Source organism: Dysidea avara, chromosome 2, assembly GCF_963678975.1.
Source record: "Dysidea avara chromosome 2, odDysAvar1.4, whole genome shotgun sequence".
Classification (NCBI taxonomy): Eukaryota; Metazoa; Porifera; class Demospongiae; order Dictyoceratida; family Dysideidae; genus Dysidea; species Dysidea avara.
In genome coordinates this window covers 40,969,276-40,992,369 of record NC_089273.1, presented here as the reverse complement: position 1 = coordinate 40,992,369, position 23,094 = coordinate 40,969,276, and the positions used below count along the sequence as shown (strand labels likewise).

Here is a 23,094-nt window from a genome sequence, read left to right as displayed (position 1 = left end):
TGGTCGGAAATATAGAATCCCAATCTCTACAAGTATTTTTAGATAAATTATAACTGACTCTTATCTATGTGATTTGTAATGTTTTTTCCTTACCTGAACATATCAGTTTGTAACTGTGTTTTCAGTAATCATAATCATAATCATAATCATAATCATAATACCTAGTTTATTTAACTATATGCGTAGTTTGTAGACTAGCTAATGATTCCATCTACTGTACAAAACTGTATTTTCCCATACTCGATGCATGGTGGAGTCTCAGCAGAGTAACAAATATTAGCTAAATTCAGGTGGATCGTCGTTCTCACACATATATAGACATATAGATATAGAGACACATGGACATCTGTAAGTGATAATTATCTCACCAGTATTAAAAGGCATGAGGCTATTATGCTCCAAAAATTGAGCATTATGCTTTTGAGCAGTGCTCAAAAAATCACCTATTATGCTTTTGAGAATTGCCCATTATTCCCAAAACTATGCCACCATAATTGGCTAATAATGCCAGTTTATTGCTGCATCAGGCAATTTCCATAAATTTTAAACTTCAGATAGTCTTGAATTCTTTAGCTGGTTGCTGTATTAGAGTATTTCATTTCAATGTGACTACTTTATCAGAGTAAATAATATTCAGTAACTGCTCTATTAGAGTTTCTGACTGCTCTATTAGAGTATCTCGATCTTTTTTAACGGAATTGTGCAATCTGCAGATTTTCCTTCAGTTAAAGCTTTATAAGGCCACTCCAATAGGTAATTATGTTTCTGGTCCTTTGAAAATCAGTTTTAGGCGCGGGCGGGCGGGCGCAATTCAGCAACAAAGCAACAATGAAGTGACTGCTCAAATAGAGTATTTTTTGTGATTTACTGACTGTTCTATTACAGTATATCGATCCGTACTATGCACTCTGCCCATTTCTTGCAGGTTTTACTGACAAAATACAAATTATGACACTTAGATAGTTAGATTTAGCATACTTGTTGCAGCTCAATAATTGTTTCTGAAATCCAGGTTTTCCAAAAGGCTGATGCGGGCATTTTACCCATGTATTTCTGAAATTTCACATTCTCCAAAATAGGATGCGGGCGGAGGACCAGAAACATAATTACCAATTGGAGTGGCCTGATCATCTCAAAATGCTAGCATAATTCCTGATTCCCAAACATACCTATTATGCCCCAAAGTATGCCGGCATAATCGCCGCATCCCTACCGGTATAGGAACCATAAATCCACTGATCCAAATGGAATGAATTAAATCAAAACATTATATCTAGCCACAAATATGTATATATAACATGAATTCATTTTGTATGTCCAAGTGGAGTTCTATATCTTTAAACATTGCACACCAAAGCTATAGCAGTATGGAGTCATGCTCAGTTTTGCATTTAATGTTAGAATGTCTGAAAAACTCCACTATAATTAAACATGTTCTATTAGAGTATATGTGACTGCGCATATATAGCTGACTGCTCTATTACAGTATATCAATCTTTAAAAACAAGTTTTCATGAGGGCTCATGTCAGCTACCTCTGTAAATCCTTCCCTGAGAGATGAATGCAAGCTTTATAAATCGTTGTGTGATTGTGCCCATACTCTATTACTAACTCATTTTGTCCTGCTGCACTAAATGGTGTGTTAGGGCCATGCTGTAAACTCAGAAGTCTAAATTTTACAGGGGGTCCTGAGCCATTTGGAACCCTCCCTCCGATACCCCTGTAAAGGTACATTACAATGAGGAATTGTAATATTATCCTGCACACACTGTTGTAACTTCTTTGGCTGCATTATACTCGACCGTGTGCTTCAATCTATGTACAGCAACCACATACAAATATTATTTTATTAATGGTTTATGTATTACTTTAGATGTTAACAACATTGATATTGCTAGCAAGTATTGCTAGCATTGGATATTGTATTGCATCAGGATATGACCCACAGGAAAAGGTTATTGACTGTACGGAAGGAAGATCTGCTGAAAGTGTCTGTGATATTACACTGAAGGTTGAATATCTTACCTCCATGACTTACTATAACAATACTGCTGAACTCAAACAATTAAGAGGATACAGGGCTGCTTTTGATTCCAATGGAACTTTGGTCACACTTTTACCAGGCGTTGATACCACAAAATTAGCTATGAAACCTATCCAAACTGATGGAACCTACAGACCAATCATAACTGTCAATGGTCAAATGCCTGGACCAACTATCATTGCTCATGAAAGCCAAACACTCAACGTAACTGTTTATAATGAACTAATAAGTGAAGAAGGGATAACCATTCACTGGCATGGAATACATCAGGTTGGTACAACAGGGAATGATGGAGTTGCTTTTATATCACAACTTCCCATTGAACCCCTACATCACTTTACTTACATATTCAAAGCTTCTCCATCAGGAACACACTGGTACCATGCACATAGTGGTCTTCAGAGAATTGATGGATTATATGGCGCACTAATCGTAAAGGACACAGTTCCAGGAAATTCATATGATCAAGATCTTCCAGATCAACATACACTCATACTAATGGACTGGTATGGCCAATCATTTCTTACTGATCATTTAACTTATGGGCTTCGACACTTTTGGTTTAAAGAGTCACAAGAAAATGACCCACCATATGCAATGTATAGGCATACCAGATCAACAGACGGTTCATTTGTTGGAGTTATACCATTTTGGTCAGGTATTATCAATGATAAAGGAAGGCACTTTGATGAAAATGGTCAGACAAATATTAAGCCTCAAAGTCTGAACTACTTTAATGTTGTTCGTGGTAGCAGATATCGCTTCAGGCTTATTGGTGCACAAGAGTCTAATCCATTCAGGTTCTCAGTTGAAGGACATAAGTTGACAGTAATTACTTCTGATGGCAATCCAATAAAGCCAATAGAAAATGTAGATTATGTCATAATTTATGGTGGTGAAAGGTATGACGTGGTTATCCATGCAAACAACACAGGGCAGAGAAATTTTTGGATATGGGCACAGACATTAGAAGACATAGACCTCAGCAACAATGAAGTATTTTTTAACCCGATTAATTACCATAGAGCAGAAGCGATACTGCACTATACAGATGTTCAAACTATGGATATTTCCAATATTAATGAAACTTGGGAATGTAATGATCTATCAAAATGTATTGCTGTCAATTGCCCATACACTGTGTATGGCAGCATCTATGACTGTATTAATTTTGAGGTGATTGAAGAGCTCAAAGATGACATCATTCCAGATGCTATTTATTATCCTAATAAGACAATATTCCTTGATTGGGGCTTTCAAGGGGAGGCTACAACATTTGGTAGTGCTGTTGATGGAGTAACCTTTCGATTTCCAGCTTATCCTCCAGTGACACACTTTAATGACTTTGAAAATTCAGGCACAATTTGCCCAAGAAGAGGTTGTGATACATCTATTGTTAATCAGTGTGCTTGTACTCAAGTTATAGACATTAATGATCTACCAAAGGGCAGTGTAGTTGAAATGGTCTTTACCAATAGGGTGGCAAATCCAGACCTGCATATCGGTATTGCCCATCCAATACATATTCATGGTCATTACTTTTATGTTGTTGACATAGGTTATCCTACCTATGACTCTAATGGCTTGTTTGTAAGGTCTACTGAGAATATTGAATGTGTTGTAAATGCAGACAATAGTTCTTGTACAACTAGGTTTGTCACAATTGGAGATGAAAACAACTTCATACAAGAAATAAAGTGGAGGAATGTCACTGATGGTTTGTACAGCACAGGAAAAAAATACCCAAGAAAGGATACGATCATAGTGCCATATGGAGGATACACTGTAATTAGATTTGTTGTGGATAATCCAGGATGGTGGCTTCTACATTGTCATGTGACACATCACCATGCAAAAGGAATGACTGTTTTAATTAAAGAGCTGCAAAGAACCCCATCAGGTTAGAACATAATGCCACAATTGTTTTTGTGTGTGTTTGTGTGTGTGTCAGTCTTTATCAAGACTATGTTTGTTGGCACCTCCTCATGGTGACCCCTGGGCAGTGTTTTGCAGTGTTTGCAGATACCAGAAGGTCTACTCCTGGTGCTGGTGATATGGTTGCTTGGAGGGAAGGTGTAGGTATTGTATTGGATAAGAGAGCTACAGCTGCATGGAGGTAAGCTGGTGAGCTATGGAAGCCAGATAGCTCTAGGGTGATTGTGGTTAGGTTGAAATGGACTCAACAACATTGGCAGGAATCAGATGAAACTTTTGTGACTATTGCCTGTGCCTATGCACCAACTGCCAAGGCTCCTCTTGCCCAGTTTTTGGAACAATTGTAGAATACATACGTAGGATGATGTCCCTCTGAGTGACACCCTTGTGATATTGGGAGATTTTAATGTTAGGGTGGGTGTGTTTGATTCTGCCAATGGCTTGTGGGTTTGGAACTACATGGGATTGTAGAAAGAAACTTTGCTTTTGAAGAGTTTCTTCAGTTTGGTGAATCAAATCAACTCACTGTGATGAATACTTGTTTTGAGAAGAAAACAATGCATCATGGCACTTGGATCAGCGTTGAAACCGGGTCGGGTCATCCGGGTCATCCGGGTCTGACCCGGTTTACAATTTATCCGGGTCTGACCCGGATTGGATCACGTGAGAAACGAAATTGTTCGTTTGACCATAGATACTACACCCCCCCGGGATTGGAAACTTCACTTTCGTCACCTCCATCCGCACCTCCGTTGACACCTTTCCATTGTGAGCGCCAATGAAATTGATTATTTCCATGTGCGCTCTACAGACGAGTTGTGATGGCCCGCACCATAGATACTACACCCCACACCGTGTCTATTCCAGACCCAGTTGAAGTTGTTGACAAGAAACGCTATCTTTTAGAAGTTTGCGACGGAGTGTTACACTCGTCAAGGTTTTCGACAGACTCCAGTAATTGCAAGTTCTTTCGTGAATCAGCAGAAAAGCCGGGATTGTTAGTGTGGAGAACAAGGAATTTGCAGAACGTTTTTCAGACAATTTACAAAGTCACATGGAAAAACTTTTCGAAAAGACATTAAAACTTTCAAAGTTAGGCCACACCAAGTCAAACCTTAGTTTCTGGTCACCCGCCCGCATGGTAAACCTGAAACCCTAGTTTATGAGGACTATTATTAATATTACAGGTGCTTAAGTGCACGTGACCCAGCAAGACACTTATTTTTTACTGCAAAAGATCGATATACTCTAATAGAGCATTCAGGGATTCCAATAGAGCAGTCACACTACTCTTAACTCTAATATTAGGTATATATTAGGTATATATGCCACACTAATAAAATGTTTCTAACTATAGCTAGTTTTGTCCTTGATTATATAGCTGTTCAGATTATAACTGTTACTAATGCTTCTGTAACCAAAGTAATTTCAGTAGCATTAACTACTAGTCCATGCAGATGGGCCATAGCTTTAACTTTATAATTCAAATGTAGTCCTCTAATGATTAGTCTAATTCCTTATCACTGAACACTACAGGGGTATGGAAAGCCGGCAACATTCGGTGAGCTTAAACTTAAACTTTTCCATAACTAAAATTAGATTGGCAAGTAGAAACCCTTATAGTTTAAACATTCCCAGATGATCACTAAAAAAACAGTAGTCTGGAGCACTCAATGACTCAAAACTTTGACAGTTACTTTTCTCAAGGTTACTGAATAGAAGGCTGGAAACACATAGCTAGTGGGCTAAGACTTTACATTTGAATGAAGAATTTCTGATGTGAAAATAGAAGTTAAATTTCATTGTGTATCATGATCATTTGAACAACTTAGCAATAAGTCATAGTAATACTTTCCTGACATAGCTAATGAGACCTTTATTTCACTTGGAAAGCATAAGTAGCTACATGAGCAAAACATTTCCTATAGTATATTCTAAATAAAGAAATAAATATATACTTAAATGCTATATACATCAGTGTATAGCTAGCCATGATCCATCAACAACTTTCCTAGTGCATTTTTTGCCGAAGCACAACTACTTATGTTGTTGGTTAAGTATAAAATCAACATGAATTTGCTAAATTGAGCAAATAATAATACCATACAGTATATTGTCACAGTAGAGTCTATAGTCCTGAAGTCCTGATCATCCGCCCGCCCGCATCCATTTTTAGGCTTGGGAGTGACCAGAAACTAAGGTATGACTTGGAGTGGCCTTATGGCCAGCATTCCAAAAATATTCGCTATCAGATGAGCTACAAAAGGAATGGAAAGCATTTTGTGATACACTGTCCTTGGAAATGAAGTCACTGTTTTGGCAGTACATTACTGAGGAAGTATTCAAAAGGATGCTTCAAGCAAAAGTCAAAGCCGCTGGCCAGTCTTCAAGCTCAGGTGAAGCTGATGATGACATACAAGATGTAGTGTTAACATTTGAAGAAAAGAATGCAATTAACTATATTGGAGGTTATATCGTAAAGCAACTACATTCTAAAGTTGTGACAAGGAAGAATCACGTGGATGCATTGCTGCTATTGCAGTCTGATATCCCAACTGGCCTGGAGTCCAGCCAATGGACAGAAACTGTAGACAGAGGAGGGTTAACACACATTAATGAGATGTTTTATTATTGTTTGGTAGCAATTGAAAAGGTGTACAAAAGTTGCACACATGGACAAGATGCCAGCCAGTTGAGTGATATTAAGCGAACGATAGCAGACAAGGTGCTGGGTGACGTAGATGTAAAATTTTACTGGGATCTTGCTATTGGATTGACTCCTGTGGAAATTGGAGATGAGCTATTACTAATGGTGATTGATTTATTTTTAACCATTCGTAGCCATGCATTTACAAAAGGATTTGTGGAAAAATACAAACAATCGAACAAAAAGGGTACACAAAAATCAAAAGCATTGAGAAAAAAACTATTTTAGTGCTTTGTTTGTTGTATTAAATGTTTTCTTTGTTATGTTGTTTACTTTTTCTTCTCTTATGTAAATGTAACTTAGAAGAATTATCTAGTACAGCATCATCAGCACTTCTCTTTCCTCTACAATTGCCAGCAATGGCCTTTACATTGACATCGCCAATAACACGTAATCCTTGAGCCCCCTTGAAAACTTCATTCAGCATTGGGTTGTCGTTTACTCTCCCCCGCTGGCGTAAACAGCCAAAAAATTTTTCCAGGGGGTCCTGGCAGATTTTTTCACTTAGAAAATACTCAACCCCAGGCTGACTCAATATTACAGGAACTAACTCCACAAATGACGAAACTGCAGAATGTTGCCACATAATTATTACACTAAAGATTTTATGTACCTGTAATTGAAATCCCTTCTTGTGTAAGATCACTTAACAGGTTTTGCTGCTTTTGTTGTGGAGTATAGCCCTCTCTGTTGTTCACAGATTCTTTCCAGTTGTTCATATAACCCATAAACTCGTCACGTAGCCACTGTCCCACAAAATTATACATGTAGGTAATTCTTTTACTAAAAAAATAAATCATACCGTTAATCTGAAATCATCTTTCTTTCGATACGGTTTTTTAAAATCCTTCTTCTCCCGGCTACCCTCGTCCAAGTTATCAACGTTAAGGCAATCAAAGAACTTGTCACACATTTCAATAAACTTTGCTGTTTCTTGTGCATGTGGTCCACCAGTTAACTTGATACCTTTTGACACAGTAGAACTAAGTACCTAGTTCAAACAATATTTTATAAAACATCACTATGTAATCAATTTATTAAACCTGAGCTGCAAGGTCAACCCGCATCTTTGAGAAAGAAGTCAGGCGTATGTGCTCGTACTTCAACTTGTGAACCATTGCAGGTCCTTTGCCAGTTCCCATATTGCGCTTGTATAGATCAACGACATGTTGCCAACTAATGTATTGTCCACAACACTGCCAAAACAAAGTTGGTTACTAAATAGCATGACAAGCACAATGACATATGTACTAACCCACAGAGGTCTTGTTGAAAAACAATTTCTAATTGTTTTTATCAAGTGAGGTGGATCGCTAAATAAATATATGTATCGCTGGTCTTCACTGTACTTGTTTAGTACTTTGTACTTATCAGTTTGAGATTGTGTGAGCAAGTGGTACAACCTTCGGTTCGACGTAGCTCCATCACATGTACATGAAAGTACACGGAACCCCATAAATTCTAGCCTGTGAACTGCTTCCCAAAAAAGAGGGAAAAGTTGTGAGCCTTTAATGGACTCTACTGGGAACTGAGCATAAGGGAAGGTTAAACGAGATGTTAATCATCTGACCATAATAAACATGACTGACTTTGCCAAAGGTAACTTGCTTTCACCATCCGAATCAGAATTAGAATACCTTATAAAGTCATTGTTAATGTCTCCTAAATCCGCAAATCCAATCAAATTGCCAGTATTTTTATCAAACACCAGTCCTTCTTTGATGTGTATTTCATCGAACAACAAGCCTACCAAATTTTTGTGATTTGGGGATTCATCTAACTTTGCATACTCCTTTAGTTGGCTGTCAGTAGCATCAGAAAACCCAGCACCAGTTGAATTAAAGTGGGTATAATCACGCAAAGTACGTTCAGAAGGTAAACACAGACACTTTGAATTTCTTAATACCTTATAAGCACCACTACTGCAATGGTGCAGGTATAAGCACCATTTTATGAACAGAGGATGCCAATGAACCCCTGTTCCTTTCTGTATAGCCTGACTCTGTTGCCTCCAAAATATCATCCGAAAAGAATCTTCATCATACTGCTTGCTTACACTGTCCTCATGCTGATCCATAACAGTTACTAGGTCGTCATGTAGATCTTGTTCAACATTGAGCCCTTGCGTTTCTGTTAATTTCTTAATTCGTTCTTGTAATTGGCTCACCAACTTGTTGCTACTCTTTAAACGACTTTGTAATGCTTGTACTCTGAGCGAAACTTCTGGAGCTGTCAAGTAATCAAGGTTGGCATGGCTACTAGGAGAAGTAATTGTATGTGAAGTAGGAGATCTAGATGCATCATTCCTTGCTCTGCTGTGTAATCGTGTAGCTGTAGATTGTAAGGTTTTACGATGTGCAGCACACTTTGTACACCTGATCACTCCTTCCTTCACAATGACCTGACACTCCCGGTGTCTAATAGTCTGTCTACTGTCATTGGTAACAATGTTGGCAACCAGTGTTTTACCTGTATGTACAATATTAATATAATGTAAAACTAAATATATTATGAAGTATAACTTATGATCTGTTCCATAGAATTTTCCTTTATTGTGAACTACCAAATCAGGAAATTCAGAGCACAGGTTCCCTTCACATAAATGAAAAGTGTTTATTGTATTCAACAATACAATTACATCATTGACACAAGAAATACGAGATCCAATTGGAGCTTCTAATTGTGGTAGGTTGATGGTGTAGCCCTCCAGAGTGACACAATATTCAAAGTTGGAAGATATTTGAACTGATACACTGATACGGGGAGGAGAAAATTTCATCTTGGCTAAACTAAGCCACTCAGAAGTACTCTCAACAATATTCCAGCCTGGGATACCATTCTTGCTCAAGCGATCATGTAACTCCATCAATCCTTTCACTTTATTATGAGTGAACGATAGTAGTGGTAATGATACAACCAAATCTGTGTCTGGATTGCTACTATTGGAGGATGCCACTGATTCACAAGTTAAACTGGCTGCTAGCTTAGCTTTTCTTTTCTTTCTGTAGCCTTTAACAGAAGAAAGTTTTAACTTCTGCTTACCCATATTGATTTAGACCTGAAACAAACAAACAAAAAATGCATTTCCCCTGCGCGTTTAACCAAGCAATGGTTAGTACATTGTTGGTGATAAATCACAAATGACATATTTTTAAAATTATTTTATTATACATTACACAGATAAACGATTCCATACATAACCCAGTTCGATAGCATATGTCTTGTTTAGCCTAACCACGGAGAAATGGACTTGACAGACAACAGTACAGGCTGTTACGGCTAGCAAAACTAAGGTCCGCAAACTCGAGCGACAAGACTGAAACAGCGGCTTCAAAAGAAACAAGGCCGCAAAACTATATTGGTTCGATTGGTGATTAAAAGTTATCTGTCCCAGGAAAGTTTGACAATCATCCCATGCAGAATCATGGACTTACGGCTAGCAAAGTGGATACGGCGATGCCCTAAAAAAATCGTCTATTTCGAAGCTCCTGACCTCCTGAAAGAATCTGCAGCGATGTTAAACGATAAATGAACAGTTTAGTCCAGCACAGGCTTTAAAATGGTAGCGTTGTACTTGTTGAGAATTTTCTCTTCACATTCCACACCAATTAACTAGAGGTGCGGATACGCCAGCAAGATTGTACAGGCGGTATTGGCTCACGTGCGGAGTTTCCAATCCCCAGGGGTGTAGTATCTATGGTTTGACGACGTGGAAACTTCTAAACGCTATCGCGTAGCTCTTTCGTGAGCCACGCCCACTTATCGCATTACCAACATACGCGAGGGTAGCTATTGTTAGTAGGTGAAGACCTTTTTTTTTTTTTTTTTTTTTGGTCTTCAACCTACAGATAGGCTGAAGTTGCAATATTTACTCAACACGAATCGAACGCTCAAAATGTAGACTTGTTCGCTCGCTCGAGACTAGCCGAAAAACGTCTCGGCTTTAATTAATCCGGGTCAGTGGGTCATCCGGGTCAGCAGTAGTGACCCGGTTTCAATGTTGACTTGGGTGCACCTGGCAACCAAGTGTTGCCATATGATCAATTTTATAGTGACGAAGACCAACCAAAGGAGATGCTGTTTGGATGTGGAGGTGATAAGAGGAGCTAACTGCTGGACAGGTTATTATTTGGTAAGAGGCAGACTGAGAATGATGCTTCCACAGACAGCAGGTGTTAATAAGTGCCCCTTACCAGTTTCTGTGCATAGCGCCTGAGATGTGTGACTCTTACGTGCAGCCATTGGAGGAGAAGTTGTCTGATTGGAGCCTCTGTGAGAATACAGCAGAAGAGTATTGGAACCATCTGCGATCATGTACAACAAGCTATGCTGAAGAGTCTATTGGTAGAGGAGTCCGCTCTAACTCAGAGTGGTTTGAGGAAAGTGTAAATGTGCTGAAACCACTCATAGAGGAGAAGAACCAAGCACATTCAAGATACTTGCAAGTTGGTACAAGACCTCGTAAACGATCTTTTAGAAGGCTCAAATGTATGGTGCAGAAGCCAAAAGGGAGTAGATTTTGAAAGTTGCTGCAGAAGGTGAGGAATCTGTGAAGGATGGTAGAACTAGATGGGACTGTATCTGTAAGTTACAGTGAGTTCATGGTGACAGGAGGCAAGTGAGGCCCACTGCATTCTGAAGGATGATGGTCAATTAACTAAGGGACCTGAAGAGGTACTTAATCATCGTTAACAACATTTTAAGAAAGCATTTAATGTCCAGAGTATCTATGATGATGAAGTGGTTGCTTCTATGCCTGCTCTTGAGCCAATGTTACATCTTGATGATCCCCCTATGATGAAGGAGCTGAAGACTGCCCTGTCTAGACCAAAGGCGAGGAAACCAGGTGGACTATCAGGGATCCTTCCAGAGATGATTTTGGGTGGTGGTCCTGCTTTTGATAGCAGGCTGCTTACTTTGTTTGAGGCTGTGTGGAGGGAACGAGAAGGTTTTAAGGATTAGAAGGACACTGTGATGTACCAGTGCCCAAGAAGGGCAATCTCCAATCCTGTGACAACTGGCTAAGGCTTAGCTTGTTGGATGTTGTAGGGAAGTGATGGGTAGAATTATTCAGGAATGGCTTCAGATGATTGTTGAAGAGTTGTTACCAGACTTGCAATGTGGATTTCAGAGAGGAAGAGGTTGTGTGGACATGATTTTTGTGGCTAGACAGTTGATGGAGAAGACAGGAGAACATGAGGACTCACAATTTAAGATGTTTATGGATCTGAAGAAAGCTTATGATTCTGTACCTAGGAATGCCTTGTGGGCTGTCTTGGCTAAGTGTGGTGTGCCTCCTATACAATGCTGAGCATTATCAAGTCCTTCCATGAAGGAATACAGGCTGGAGTTAGGGTGGGGAGTGCTGTTACCAATTGTTTTGAGGTTTGAAATGGCTTGAGGCAAGGTTGTACCATGGCACCAACTTCATTCAACATCTATTTTAATGCAATGGTGACCAGGTTGTGCAGTCAGAGTGGGGAGACTGGAGTGCCTATTTTGTATAAACATGGTATATAGAAAGCTGGTGGGAGATCAAACTGCAAAGTCTAGGTTATTGAAAGTGCAGGTGACTGAGTCGCAGTTCGCTGATGACCTTGCTTTGTACACTGTAACTTGTACAGCCTTTGAGTCATTTTGTAGGAGATTTGTCCAAGTGGCAAGTTTTTATGGTCTGTTAGCTTGCCTAAGACAAACGGTTTGGCAGTGGGAGCCTCAGTTGGTGAGGGTGATGATTCCTCAGTGGTGGTTGAAGGTGGCGAGCTGGAAATGGTGGGAGATTTTACTTATTTAGGTTCCACGTTGTCTAGTGATGGCGAGATCACTGCAGGAGTTAGCTGTAGAATTTCTAAGGCTTCCAAAACCTTTGGTTGCCTGAGGGTACCAGTCTTCCTTAATCACACTGTGTCCATTAATATCAAGAGAGCTATCTATAAGGCTGTGGTGATTTATGATTTGCTATATGGAGCAGAGACATGGACTCTGAAGGCTCCTGATGTGATAAGGCTAACCGCATTTCATAACCGCTGTGTACGAACAATTTTGGATGTGTCTAGATTCCAAAATCATATTACTACCCAACAGTTGTCTGGACAATTTGGTCCATATTGGTCGATAGCTGAGTTTTAATCAAAGGCTACAGTGGCTTGTTCACCTGGGCCATTTGAGTGGTGCTTATATTTGGAGAGCTATTGAAGAAAAGGCCATGCATAACATAACAATTTTGCGAATTTGGTGAATGCTCTATTAGAGTTAGTGAATGCACTCATAATGGATTTTGGTACTATACAGAGCATTTCAAGAATTCTTTTAAGCAGAAATGCTTAGCACAGTGCTATATACACCATAGGGACTATTAAACATCCTTTAATAATGAATCACATTATAGAAGTTGAACGTGTCAGATGAGTTGCCAGTAGCAGTGTGAATATAGTTCACAATTGTATGATTTTATTAGCTAGGTAAACAGCCATCTAACCACTCAAAACGTCAAAATAAATAAAATAATTGCAGGTATATAACTACTAGTGATATGAGCACAATTATTTTGAGCTACTCTAATACAGCAGTCACCTATTTTTAGATTTATTTTTGTTACAGCGCACAGCAATCCTTCAAAGAGTAATTATAGGTTTTGACGTTTAGAGTATTATTAGCAGTACTGTATGGACTAATGAATTCATTGCAATTATGAATCTTGTTTAAGATAATGGTGGAGACATAATCCAGACACTTATAACCATATGAATACAATTTGCAATTGTATGGATTTCATTAGTTAGATAAGCTACTGGTTGATCAATATAGCTGTCTGCACATGTCAATTAGCTCTCGGTACTGCTATTTGTGATTTATGACAAAGCCATTTTAAAACCTTCTAATAGAACAGTCTTTCGTTTTTAAGCATTAAATAGTTGGTAATGTGATTTTATGGTGCCATGAAGTGATGGAGAGATGAAGTAATGTCTGACTTACGGGCTATTAATTAGTGTTGAGGATTGGTATGTGGCATGCCTAGATTGTGAAAGGTGGTCTAACGTGTGTGCAATAGCTGTTGATGAGGTGGTGCAGTGTAGGGAAGGAAATATTTGTGCTGCCAACAGAGCATCCCAGGAAAGAAATTTTCCTTGTATTTGTGGAAGACATTTCAAACGCCAAGGAGATCTGACAAGACATCATCATTTCTGTGATGTGTGTACAATTTGTTACTAGTCCAGGATTCATCCTGAGGCTCCGCTAATCATGGTACTTGTTGCTGTGGGCGGCTTCCAAGGTTCCAAGGTCTGTGGGTATGTGTGTGTATTTGTGTGTGTGTGTGTGTGTGTGTGTGCGCGCGTAAGTGTGTGTGTGTGTGTGTATGTTTGTATGTATGTATGTATGTGTGTATGTATGTATGTATCTATCTATGTATGACTGTATGTATGTATGTATGTATGTATGTATGTATGTATGTATGTATGTATGTATGTATGGATGGATGGATGGATGGATGGATGGATGGGTGTATGTACATACATATGTACAGCTACCGCAACATAGGTTACTAAATTCTATCGAAACCTGTGTTTCAATTTCTAAAATTTATCTTCATTGTTAAAAGAGGAGTGGTGTGCAAACTATGGGATATCGTTCTATGTACAGAGGAGCCTCGGACCCCACTTATCTGGATTCATTAACCAAACTACAGAAATGACGGCTCTATTAGAGTAGTTACTGGTAGCTGTGAATACTGAAAAATTATTTATTTTTTCTTCATGCTATTTTAAGTTTTTAAATCAGTTTCAGAGTTACATACTTTTCAGACTTATGGGGACCACCCCTGATTAGGCCCCTGCTGATTATTCCAGCATAATTTAGAGCATAATGGGTGACCAAAAGTACCAAGTATAATGCCAGGGACAACATTTGAAAATTTTATTAAAATGCACAATGCAAGTGCCAAATATTAGTGCACTTCATATTTAAAATCATGTAATATAACTTATTATAACATTTCATTCTTTGCTGGTTATTCACACTTTGTAGAAATAAGATAGAAATACTGTGATAGAGCAGTCATTTACTCTAATTCAGCAGTCAGGAAACACTAATGTACTCTAATACAATAGCCAGTTCTAGAGCATAATCTTGATTTTGAAAGAATAATTTAGAGCATAATAGGCTTAGTTTTTGAGCAATGCTCAAAAGCATAATAGGCAAAACTTTTGGGCATATTAGGCCAGGGCCTATCCCTGATCCCAAGGGGCTTGGATAACTGAGGTTCCAGCATACACAACTTGGAATACAAGCAAGTACTGATGCTAGCCATGGTAGTTACAGGTTGTATAATCCAGGAGATAACATATATACGTAATTGCTTCCTATTATATGACAATTACAAGTATAAAATGTACAGTTGATACAAGTACCATTTACTAATGTATCCCTTCTGAAATTTTATTGTGCATTACATAGAACTTGTGTAAAACCAAATCAAATATTTCCACTACTTGATACTTGTTCATTCGTAGGTTCCAGTCTGATTGTTGGACCAGTGTGGATGGTGTTTGCAGGATTGCTGATTGCAATGGTGTCCATGAACACTGTGATGTGACACACGTTATAAAGAAATAAAGCACATTGGACACAAGCTATTAACAAGTGTTGGTTTAGAATGCTTTCATGTATAGCTGTTACACAGTTGTAGTTAGCAGCACATGTTTATTAACACTTTTTATGAAGTTAGCCAGTGGATAAAAAAACTATTTTTTTACAACTAGCCCAAACATGAGAGGGAAGCAGGGCAGATCTAGGATTTTTTGAAAGGGGGGGGGGGGGGGGGGGGGGGGGCTAAGCTGGACAGGGACATAAGTATAGCTAGCCAGACATTAGAAGATACCAAGCCTTCTTACAAGGCCCTAGTGGTAAGATTCATGTAGTATCCATGTTCAATTTAGCTATTTGGAATTAGTGCGCAAAGCACACTAGCATGCGAAGCATGATCCCCAGGAAATTTTTGAAAATTAGTCCCTTTGAAGGTGAATCTGAGTATTTTTAGCAGTTTTTCAGTGGAAAACAATGGAATTTCAGTTTATCACAACAGTTTTCCATTAAATCAAGACTGCTTGCAATATGCATTGAGTAGTTATCAACTTATCATGCATACATGATAATCTTTTCATTTGTAGCTACCAAGCATTTAGATATAGCTAGTATATACCATAATGCATCAGCTCCTCTTCAACAGCCTCAACTGTCTTTCTTACTGATAAAAAATGATGTTGGATTCCACTGGAAGGTTGGGGGTGGGTTGTTTCACAAGTCATGAAATAGGAATAATTGTGGAAAATGCTTACCCCATCAACAGATTCAAGGTAGACTCTCTTTATAGAACACTAGACTATCACTTTCTAATATAAAGACCATCTGGGATTCATCAACATTGGGTGACTATGAGTCAACTACACAAGTCAGTCCCCCACACAATTACCCCCATGATCAAATAGAGCCAGATAACAGGGGAAGCCTTTGTGGGATAATGTATGGAAGAAACATGTATAGCTAAACAGAGGCAGAAATTTGTATAGCTAAGTAGTAGTGATGTTGAATGTCACAATTATTAGTATGCATGCTCCTTAGCCTAGTAACACTTTGTTAGTCTTAGCACCAATAAAAGTGTACTGAAAAGCAGAATGTAGTGAAGGGTACTAGTAGCTATTAGCTAGTCCACTGGAAATTCTTAGCAAATTGCAACTATATTTACATTTATGGGGTTTCTGAATTTGCTGTTGTGATAGTCAACTTATTTCTAGATCTGCCGGGTTACGAAGACTGATCTATAGCTAGCTACAAATACCAGCACCATAACCCACAACATGGGATCATATCAGAAGGTAACTGATACCAATTTACATTCATAGACAAAAGTGCTATAGCTTCCTTCTAAACTAGCAAGAGAGTTGGTAGCTACATATTATAGCTACTAAAGCTGATGACTCTTACCAATTAAACCAACTAACACTTTTTGAATTATATAATAAATTCGTTTTAAAATATAAAACCACACTAATCACCTTTGATAGCCATAGTGGAAAACACTGCTAATTACCTGAATAAAACAAAACCCACAATTAAGCTTTTGTAACTAAAGATGCAACCCACAACCAAAACCTTTTCTTGAAGAACTCTTGATGAAAAGGAAGCTAAACTCTCCTGGAACAGGGTTGAACAATAGGTATAGTTACATAGACATTATTTGTGTTGGTAGTGATGCATAATTCCTGAAATAAGTTACACATAGAAGATTTAGGGTAGTAGTACATATAAACAAAATTTTCCTTGTGTTATATTGTCATGATAGTAGTGTGGCAAAATGTTGGTGGATGGAATGGTTGAAGGGATTTCAGGGGAGTGTGGGAGTATATTTACCTAGTTGAAACATAATCGTGGCAAGGTCAAAACTGGAAGCAATTTGAGATAATTGACTAAGACCTGGAACTAGGAAATAGCAAACAAACTTAGTGATGTACAAGCCAATTTAGATCAGATTTTAAGGAAATTATTTTATAATAATAGTGGACTGTGAAAATGACCATAACTACAAGATGCAATTTTAGTGGACCACAAAGGGAAAATATTGAAAATGGCAATCTCAAGACTGGATCTTGAGGTACTTTTAGTCAAATCCCTGTAAACATGCACAGAATTTGTATGTAATTGTTGACTTTATTCTTTTCTGTGGTGCAGCTTGCTATTTAGTCTGACTTTTACAACTAGCCAAATCACCATTTTCAACTAGCCAAAAGTCATTTACAACTAGCTTTTGGCCACCCTGAAGTTAGCTAGCTACATAATGAGGGGTCCGCCACTATTCAAAGGGTGTACGAGATTTCAAAATCACAGTAATATCTCTGAAATCAATGGTTTCATTCGTGATTTCATGATTTCAACTGTGATTTCGTGATTTCAATTTTGATTTCGTGATTTCTGTGATTTCATCATGGTTGATTCTCAAAAGTCCAGAAGCCTCATAATCACTTTTCAGCAAACTGGATAAAGTTAAATCACTATTTGGAAAAGTTGAGAAGGGCAGATTCCGGGGCCATAGCCGGCTGGCTGAGATCCAGGCTTGGATCCAGGCACCAGTAGTGTTGACGGATCAGGTTGTCATTCAGTGGTGACATGATTAACAGGCAAGCTAACAGTATATCATCCAGTGTAAGAGGCTGTCTAAAATAGGATTCAGTTTGTTAGCAGCTGTTCAAGAACTTTATGCATATTCTAGTTGAATAAAGGTATAAATAAGGACAAAGGAATCAGTGCACTCGGCCTTTTTACAAAGCAATTCACTGGTCTATCAATACTATTATGCTTCTCAACCACACAATGTTCAACTAGACACCACCACCCTTACCACTTCATCCAGGTACATGAACCAGCTATATGTATTCCTTCTTTCCAAGAGTTGTCATTGATTGGAATAATTTGCCAACTTCCATGATTGAGTCAGAAAGCACTTGCACTGGCATTGCCTTACGGGAAATTACTTATACTAATCAATTACTGGACATGTAACTTATAATTAAGCAGTATTGTTGTAATGTTTATTTTGTGTAACTTTTTTCCTTGGGGTGTTACTTGCCCCTTGGCACTTCGGCATGCTGTCTGCCCAGTAATATTAATAAAGGAGCTGATGGTGATACATGTGATTAATTCAGCATATTGGAATTGGTTACTATTTAGATGGTTGCATGTCATCCATGGGTCCACATGTTTTCAATTACATTTTTATCTACAAACATCACTGAATTGTAAACAATATATCTTTGGCAGGTAGGTAGACTTGAGTATAGTTATTAGGTAAATGTTCTCAACAAAAATTGTACAATTTTGTAAAGAAGTAATCATCTAGCTATTACTATGCATACAGTGGATATATGAGTACTTTGCACCTACCCATAGGCCATAGCACTTTGTTGTTATGTCATTATTTTCCAGATGTCAAGTAATAATTTGGAGGGAATTATGTAGTATCCAGATGACTACACAGTTATCATCATTTTCATGTGTACGTAAAAACAGATTCCAGCCTAGTTATATATAAATAGCTACAATACTGTAGTTATAACTTTATCTGCTGAGTATAAAGTATGTACAAGTGCATGATATATTCATCTTGTCGGACCTATAATCATATTGTTAGAGTTTTATCATATAAATGGGACCATTATCTTGTCAAAGGCATCAGTATTTTGTGATGCAAAAATATCAGTGTAATTAACAAATTGGTGTGAAGTATATTAGTTGTCTGATCTAAATTATTTTCGGTGGCAACCATAGGCGGCGGAAAGGGGGGGGGCTAGGGGGCTAAAGCCCCCCCTTGGTCTGCTGAGGGGGGCTTAGCCCCCCCCCCCCCCCCCCTCAGAATGATATCACACCTAAATTATCTTTCTTGGAGTGGGGCTGAAAACGGTGATAAAGATCGAGATACTCTAATAGAGCAGTCACTTTAATAAAGTAGTCAGTGTGTAGGGAGCTATGAAAGGATTTTTATGTAGTTTATCAGCTAGAAATGGTAGCTGGTGAGGTGGAAAGCTCTTGTTAGTTGGTTGTGACCTTTTTTTTTTTTTTTTTTTGGTCTCACCTTACCAAACTATAGAAATAAGTCTGGGTCAGCCCAGCCCCCCCTCATATCAACTACTTCCTCCGCCGCTGGTGGCAACCATACTCATTGTGATGACAGTCATTCTAGACTGAAATCAAAGTTATTGATTGTGTAAAGCAGACTATAGCTAGTACACATGCATCTGGATAGAGAGTACAAGATTATACTTAAGCACTCAAGTATACAATCAGCTTGAATTTATCACTCCTACAATTCTCAACACATTGTAAAAACATTTAGTTATTTTCATAGAACAATTAAATGCTTGGAACTACTTACTCACCAAGTAATTGAGTAAGGAACAATTGATTTATTGTGTAGGTATATAAAGTTTTGCATGTATATGTACATAGTAGCGTTGTTTTAGTTAACTATAACTAAAACTACTTTTAGTAAGGAAAATATGTATTAGCTAGTTAACTAAAATTATAACTAAAAGCAAATCCATAATTATTATAACTAAAACTAAATCTATAACTAAAAAAACAGCAGAATAATTTACTAAAACTAAATCTAAAATTAAAAAGAATTAAGAAAGATAGCTAAAACTATAACTAAAAGATTTTAAATGGGAATTACACAGCAAGTACACCAGCAAATGAGAGCACAGCCATTAATGTAGATGCCACCCAAAATGTAGGCACCACCTATCATAGGCGGATCTGAGGGGGGGCCAAGGGGTGCTGTGCCCCCCTGGCCCTTCTCTGGCCCCCCTTGGACCTACAGTACCATATGTATACCAGAAACTAGAATCATGCATTCACACTGCATTTAGAAGTATAGAAAGCCAATTGGCAAATAGAAGACAACGCTTATAAATGTGCCTAACATTTATAGTTAAACTGTACACCGTAAAGAAAGTGAGTCAAATAAATTTGAATTTTGTGCAAGGATCGAGATACTCTAATAGAGCAGTCACTACTCTAATAGAATAGTCGCAATTCTGATGTCATCAATTTACAAATTTTACAAATCGTAACAATGTTAGCTACTCCTTATTTTGATTTGGTATACACTTTACCATCAAACAGGTTATCTCAGATAGGCTAACCAATCTTTGTACGCATTGCAAATCATACACTTTTTAAGCTAAGCATTATCAAAAATGCTCTGAAATTCAAACCTGTGAGGTCTGATTTTTAAAAATTTCTCCAACTACAGTTTCACAAACTGTATGTCCATCGTTCATCCAGCTATATGCTGAATAAGGTTATGTAAATGAATATAACTTGTGTTCTAGAATTTCCCCATAGCTCATAGTAGAATAAACACTGTTGTGCACTAAAACTTCTTGCTCCCCCTTGGCCCCCCTGACAGTGTCTCCTAGATCCGCCTATGCCACCTATTGTGCTAGAATATCAATTTTGCATGAGCAAATTGATACCCATGTGTCTAAAGCATATGTATATCAAACAAAATGCTGGACATAATAGCAAAACATTTTATAGTTCTGCCATACTATAAACCCTTGCTTATTTGTGAACTATGCATGTATGTCAATAGAACACTCAAAGCAAAGTAAAAATGCCACATTACTGTAAATAGTCTGGCATGCATGCTATAATTTAGTTATAAGTATGTCTGGTGCTTCACTGCCTTTGTTTGATGAAATGTGTGCCAGTTCATCAGTCATCAATTATGTTACAAAAGGAAAAGTATAAGGAATTTAAGTAGAGGCATAGACTCAAAGTTTTGTTGTGTGTAAATCACCATATGTATAAAACAGTTAAGAGGATAGTTTTGAAGATTTAAAACAGTTAGTTCCAAGTTGTGATTCCTTAGCAATAAAAGCATGGAATTACATATGCTGTATGCATTCATTAATAAACAAGTTGATGTTGTGCTACTTCTAAAAACCAGGCGCCATGCAGCTATATATAGGCTAGCTAACTCATCTGGAATAACCATAGACGGTATATACTACTATGAATTAACCAACTATGTAATACTACTTTACAATAGGGTAGTTTGGGTTGTGCAATAATATAATTAGCTATTTCTCGTATTTCGTAATTCATGAAATATTCGTAATTGCTATCGTTTTGTTCACCCAAGTTGAGTCCATAAGTGCCTCATAAAAATAATTAAGTATTTATGAGGCAGCATTAACATAGCGATTTCAGGGTCGTGACATCATGGAAGAGAGAGGCATGAACAGAAGCAGTAAACTGTCTAATAAGCTGAGTTGACTGCCATTGTTTGAGGTACAATGTGTGCACTTGTATTAATACCAAGTACTATGTTTTTTATGTTTCTTGTCTACCCCTGGGAATAGTATAATTATGAACAGAACATGGCTTACAATTCAGCCTTAAGTGACCAACATTAGGGCTTGGAAATTGTTAGGTACAACATAGTGTACTGCCATTAGGCCATGCAGGTAAACTTGATACTTGTTTCTCAACCATGGCATGGATTCTATGTGGGAGGGAGGTCATTTTATATATGTACACCTATCGATGCTAACCCTGTACTGCCCATACAGGCAGCTAGGGTTGTGATCAAGTGGGGATTTAACAAAGCAAATGTTATCTGCAGGAATACTGCCGCTACCTGTAAACCAATTGTCATTAGATACAAAATAGAAAATTTATTGCAGTGGCCCACGTGCACACCTGGCAGGATATTTTGTTGGTAGCTAACCCCCAAATCTCACCTACCAAGCCTGTACTGGGGGTTATGGATGATAGGTGTGCTGAACAAAATACTCACAAACCACTGCAAAAGCAGGTTATCCACTATGCAGAAATTAGCCTTATTATTTAAAGTTATCTGGAAATATTTTTTTCTGTGCTGTAAGGCCAGACTTCTCCGATGTGTGCACACGTTAATAGAATTTGAAGCGAGAGGATGAATAGTAATGCAGATGGGAATGAGAAACAATTACCAAGCTTGCATGTGCGTGTGCATTGATTTTGGGGTTATGCAACTAAACAGATACATCTGCTTAATGTGACCGAATTTTGGAAAACCACCCATATGGGCACATTTGACACCTAAAGTATTTAATGATCAAATCACAAACTGTATAGTACAAATCTAATTCTTGACAGTTTTAAGTCATTCTCAATACCTTAAATTACAATAAAATACTTTAAATATTTTCAAAACTGTGTCCTCGTATTAGCAACCCATCAAACATGAAAATTCTAATTATTTCATGCGCACCCATATGGGTGATTCTCCAAAATTCAGTCACTTGTTAGAGTTTATTAAAGAGCTTCAGAAGAGTCAACCCATATAGTATATTATGTTATTATGTACCAATGTGGGAATGCGTAGCTCCAAAATCTGACTACCTTTTAACACTTAGTACAAGGGGTTTATAAACACAAAGGCACCTAGCAGTAATTATAAAGCTCCTGGTACAATCACAGACTAACAGATTACTAGTGCCAGCATTGGTTTAGAAGATGCAAAAGGCCTGTGTCCCATATAATGTAAAGGTAAATCAGACAGGCAGTCTTTCCCCTGGTCCATCGCCTTACTATAGTTTACTGCTTATGAGGCATTGTATAAGTTAGTCTGTTTGTCCAACAACTGAATGCCTCATTCACAATAAGCCAATCATCACTTCTTGGTGTTAGCCTAATGACAATGCTGATAATATTATAGGTTGTTTTGTTCATTCCATAAGAGCCTGATTGCTGGTATTGAAAGCAATCAAGTGTTTGTTATTGTGCATTCTGTTGATACTAGACATCACTGAGTCCGTGTGATGAAAAAATAAGCAGAGGTAGAGGAATGAACTATAAGGATAATTTA

At 38.0% G+C, this 23,094-nt stretch overlaps 1 protein-coding gene across 1 annotated transcript in view; it reads left to right on the top strand.

Moving 5' to 3' along the window:
* Positions 1 to 15,412, top strand: part of LOC136247332 (uncharacterized) — a 31,116-nt gene extending 15,704 nt beyond the window's left edge. Inside the window, exons 2-3 of the mRNA XM_066038955.1 lie at positions 1,874 to 3,944; positions 15,197 to 15,412. Of these exons, the coding sequence (XP_065895027.1) occupies positions 1,874 to 3,944; positions 15,197 to 15,279 (2,154 nt within the window). The 3' untranslated portion in view covers positions 15,280 to 15,412. The remainder of the gene's footprint in view (positions 1 to 1,873; positions 3,945 to 15,196) is intronic.
* Positions 15,413 to 23,094: the final 7,682 nt, after the last annotated feature.